The 4368-nt window shown below is 43.2% G+C and overlaps 1 protein-coding gene across 1 annotated transcript; it reads left to right on the forward strand.

Annotated features, from left to right (window-relative positions):
• The first annotated feature begins 1386 nt into the window (after window positions 1–1386).
• Mrln (myoregulin) lies at window positions 1387–3063 on the forward strand. Its single transcript, XM_036167259.1, has 2 exons — window positions 1387–1501; window positions 2896–3063. Exon 2 carries the CDS (start codon window positions 2915–2917, stop codon window positions 3053–3055), a length of 141 nt encoding a protein of 46 aa, XP_036023152.1. The 5' UTR covers window positions 1387–1501; window positions 2896–2914; the 3' UTR covers window positions 3056–3063.
• The last annotated feature ends 1305 nt before the right edge of the window (window positions 3064–4368 follow it).

A 4368-nucleotide genomic window follows, 5' to 3' on the forward strand; every position in this document is an offset into this window, starting at 1 on the left:
TTTATTTCTCTTGACCTTCACCTATTTGCCGGATGTGGAATTGAGATGGCGACCTGCATCCTAAGCTCTCAAACTTCCTGTTAGGCTCCCAAACTGGAAGATTCCAGGTCTGATTCTGATGGGCTGGGTTGTAATAAAAGGGTGGGTGTGCTAAGAGCACTGTTTGTTTATAGGTGCTATACACTGAAACAAGAATGAACTTTGGGTGTAGACTCAGAGCCCACACCCAACGTAAATCATGTCTATAAAAAGATTCAAAATCTGAAGAGAAAGGAATCTGAAAATTCACTGGTCCCAATAACTTTTGAAAAGAGGTCACTCATCCTGTACAGAGAAATAGCTTATTGGAGAGCTGGGATATGATGATTGGGGCAGGAAAAAAACCCACAGTGAGCAATGTTGAGCACAGTGTCTTAATATTCAAGACACAAAGTACTCAAAGGATAATTACATGGTTGAAGGGTATAGTGGCCATGTTTTACAGCCCTTTGTTTATTATCATAAGCCCATTCCCCTATTTTTTACTTTGTAAAATTTATAATATTTAAAAACCAGCCCTGCAATCTTGTAAGCTATAGTCTCTTACATGAAGATGTAGTTACATTTTGTTGTGAAGATATTGAAGCATTTGTTCAAATATGACTTCAAGAGATTTATTTCCTTAGAAAGTGTGGTGGAGCCGGGCGGTGGTGGCGCATGCCTTTAATCCTAGCACTTGGTAGGCAGAGGGAGGCGGATCTCTGTGAGTTCGAGGCCAGCCTGGGCTACAGAGTGCGTTCCAGGAAAGGCTCCAAAGCTACAGAGAAACTCTGTCTCAAAAAACCAAAAAAAAAAAAAAAAAAAAAAAAGAAGAAGAAGAAGAAAAAGAAAAGAAAGAAAGAAAGAAAGAAAGAAAGAGTGATGGATGTTTACCCTACATGGAAAATCCTTCAGTTTGTCTTAATATTTCTGTCGAGTTTTCAGTTTCCAAGTCACCCAATTCTGTTTTAAAATGAAATTAGAACATCCTCTTCTCCCATCTTCAACAATCCTCCCTATGTTCTTTGTTTTTTTGTTTTTTCCGAGACAGAGTTTGTCTGTGTAGCTTTGGAGCCTGTCCCGGATCTCAGCCTGTGGATCAGGCTGGCCTCGAACTCACAGAGATCCGCCTGCCTCTGGGATTAAAGGCGTGCGCCACCACCTCCCAGACTCCTCCCTGTGTTCTTTAAAGTCCTCTCATGGGGTTGGGGATTTAGCTCAGTGGTAGAGCGCTCGCTGTAAGGCCCTGGGTTCGATCCTCAGCTCCAAATAAATAAAGTCCTATAGCAATTTCCAGTGCAGGTGACTGCCACTCTGTTTGCTGAACCACTACTGGAGTCCAATTAAACCTTCCGTGTGCTTTGACACAGGAGCCGAGGTTGCTAGGAGAACATCTGTGCCCGCAGCACCTTGGTCCAGCGAGAGCAGGAGAGGAGAGTTGCAGGGTAGAGCTGTGCTGCCTGCCGCCACCTGAGGATCTCAGGTGAGACATGGGTCTCTCTTGCCATCCCTCTGTCTCTCGAGCACTATCTATTAGTCTTTTCTGGTTTTGGGGAGAATGGAAAGGCCTGCAAGGGAGCCCTGACTGAGGACACCCAGGCTAAAGGCTCAAGCTATGGGAGGAAGGGAAGGTGACCCATGAACCTATGTGTCCTTCTTGCCCCTCCCCCACTTTGGCTGAAACACAGGCAAAAGACATTGTTGAGTGAAGAAAAGACTCTCTAGGTGCTTGCCTTGCCAGTGACGGCTGCATAACTCTGATAAGATGTTCCCTTCTGTGAGAATACGGAATGGAGCCAGTTGTTACAGAAACCCAATGAAGATTTCTCCAAGTGGGAGGAGATTTGAGCACAGCATTCATCTGTCTCCTTAGCCCTCACCTTGCTTTTTTGGTTTTGAGTGAAAAAAAAAAAAAAAAAAAAAATTACCGATGACATGGCTCATCCTGCAAATCTTGCCTCTCTGTTAAGGTATTTGTGGTCATTTGAGAGGGCGTACAGAAGTCTCAGTTTAAGGTTTGGAAATGGGTTCATTTGCCTGCTTGTTTTCTGGAAAGGAAGTTAAGAATGGTGTTAACCCTGGTGTTAACCTCTCCACTCGATACTCAGTTAAAACGTTCCTGCAGTGTGGAAAACCAATCGCAGGTAAGCCCTGGTTGAGATTCCAGCTATTCAAAACAAAGTGAAACAGACACAAGTTTCTATAACCTGGAGATGTGGAGGGAAGGGAACATGATGATATTCTGCTTGGTGTCCAGAGGACACAAGACAGGTCTTGAGGAAAGTTCCAGAAGTCAGAACGACCCTGTGCCATTCATTTTTGAAGATGTTGTTCCTACTTGCATCTCCCGTGTCTTCATATGCTTCTCTCGTGGGAATCCCAGTTGGTGACTTAGACAGCATAAAAAGAGAATGATCATTATGGAAGTCTCTTGACCCATTCCTTGCAGAGAGAAAGGCAAGTTGGCATACAGAAGAACCACACAGGGCTGGGGCTAGAGAGATGACGCAGTGGTGCTCTTTCAAGGCACCCCAGTTCAGTTCTCAGCACTACATCAGATGGTCCCCAACTTCTATAACCCTAGCTACAGGGGATCCAAATCCCCTTCCAGCCTCTAAGGGGACTGCATTCATGTGCACACACCTAAACACAGACATGCATAAATTTTAAAAAGTTAAATCTTAAATCTTACAACAATAGCAAAATCCAATGACTATCACATAAAGTCTCCAAAGTGAGTGGGAGAAAAAATATTTTAGTTCACTGGTTGGCTATAGATAGGTAGAGCATTCACTGGAAGGCTTGTCTTCACTAAAGAAATAAGGAATATACACGTTCTTACTGCAGGATGCTGATTGCCCTCTTTCTATTTTCTAGGAAGCAGGAAGACCTGAAAATGAGTGGTAAAAACTGGATATTAATTTCTACTACTTCACCCCAAAGCCTGGAAGATGAAATTCTGGGGCGACTTCTGAAAATTTTATTTGTTTTGTTTGTTGACTTAATGTCCATTATATATGTCGTCATAACTTCCTAAAAACCTGACTTCCTTTACTCCGTGTGTACATTTCCAACTAAATCCCAGTGAATAAAGATCTGCATTTTAATGTGATGAGTGGCATTAAGTTGGTGACATCACCAATTTGTTCTAGAAACTAGACACTAGGCTGAACACAATGTAATGAGTTTCTTAGTTCTTTATGGTTTACAAATAAGATTCACATAAATTGAAGTGGGATTTCTTCTTGTGGAACTTTCACTGTTAAGAATAAAAACGTTATCTAGGAATGGTGGCGCACGCCTTTAATCCCAGCACTTGAGAGGGAAAGGCAGGTGGATCTCTGTGAATTCAAGGCCAGCCTGGTCTACAAAGTGAGTTCCAGAACAGCCAGAGCTGTACAGAGAGACTTTGTCTCACCTCCCCCCCCAAAAAGAAATACAACATTAATTTTTTCCCTTTGGACGTCATTGTTACTTAGAATGCTAAGTAAAGCTGGTAGTGGAGTGGACTTTTTAAGGGTGTATACCATCTATTTTGGGGGTTGTGCACGTGTGGGGGCAGGCAATGAGTGCATCCGTGCTTGTGGCTAGAAACCGAGGATGGCCTTGGGTGTGTTCCTCAAGGGCTCCCCATCTTGTGTTTTCAGACAGTGTCTCTCATTGATCCTAGGAACTAACTCACTGTTTTTGCTAGACTGACTGACTACTTGGGGAGCTGTCCACAATCCTCTTGTCTTCCAGTGCTGGGGTCACAGACATGTCCTCCCTGACTGCCCTAGTATCTTAACTTAGGATCCATGCTTGCATATCAAGCACTTTGAATCTTCCCATCGAGTCATCTTTCGGGGGCCCGTGTTATAATAGTTTAAATGAGAAATGTCCCCCAGAGGATATTTCAGCACCTGGTCCCCAATTGGTGGCCCTCCTTTCAGAGGTTGCAAAGGGGTGTGTTTCAGATATTTAGATTCTCCCCACAACTTCTTACTCACTCTGCTTCACGGTTGGAGATAAAGATGCAATCACTCGGATCCTTCCTCTTGCTACCATGCTTGCCTGCTGCCATGCCTCCCCTCTCAAGATGACATAAGCCTTTGAACCATGAGCCAAGTAAACGGCCCCTTCTGTAAGTTGCCTTGGTCATGGTATTTTATCACAGCAACACAGAAGTAACACATTGTCATTATGTTTTTAACACAGCAAGCTTACACTTAACATCCCAGAAGCATTCATTACCTATGTAAAGCATGCAATGTAACAACAGACTAAACACATTAAAAAATACAAACACGCACACTTACATACTTACAAACAAATAGGAACATGGTTTTTCTTAACACTGTACAATTAAAT

The sequence above is a fragment of the Onychomys torridus genome, chromosome 18 (assembly GCF_903995425.1).
Source record: "Onychomys torridus chromosome 18, mOncTor1.1, whole genome shotgun sequence".
Classification (NCBI taxonomy): domain Eukaryota; kingdom Metazoa; phylum Chordata; class Mammalia; order Rodentia; family Cricetidae; genus Onychomys; species Onychomys torridus.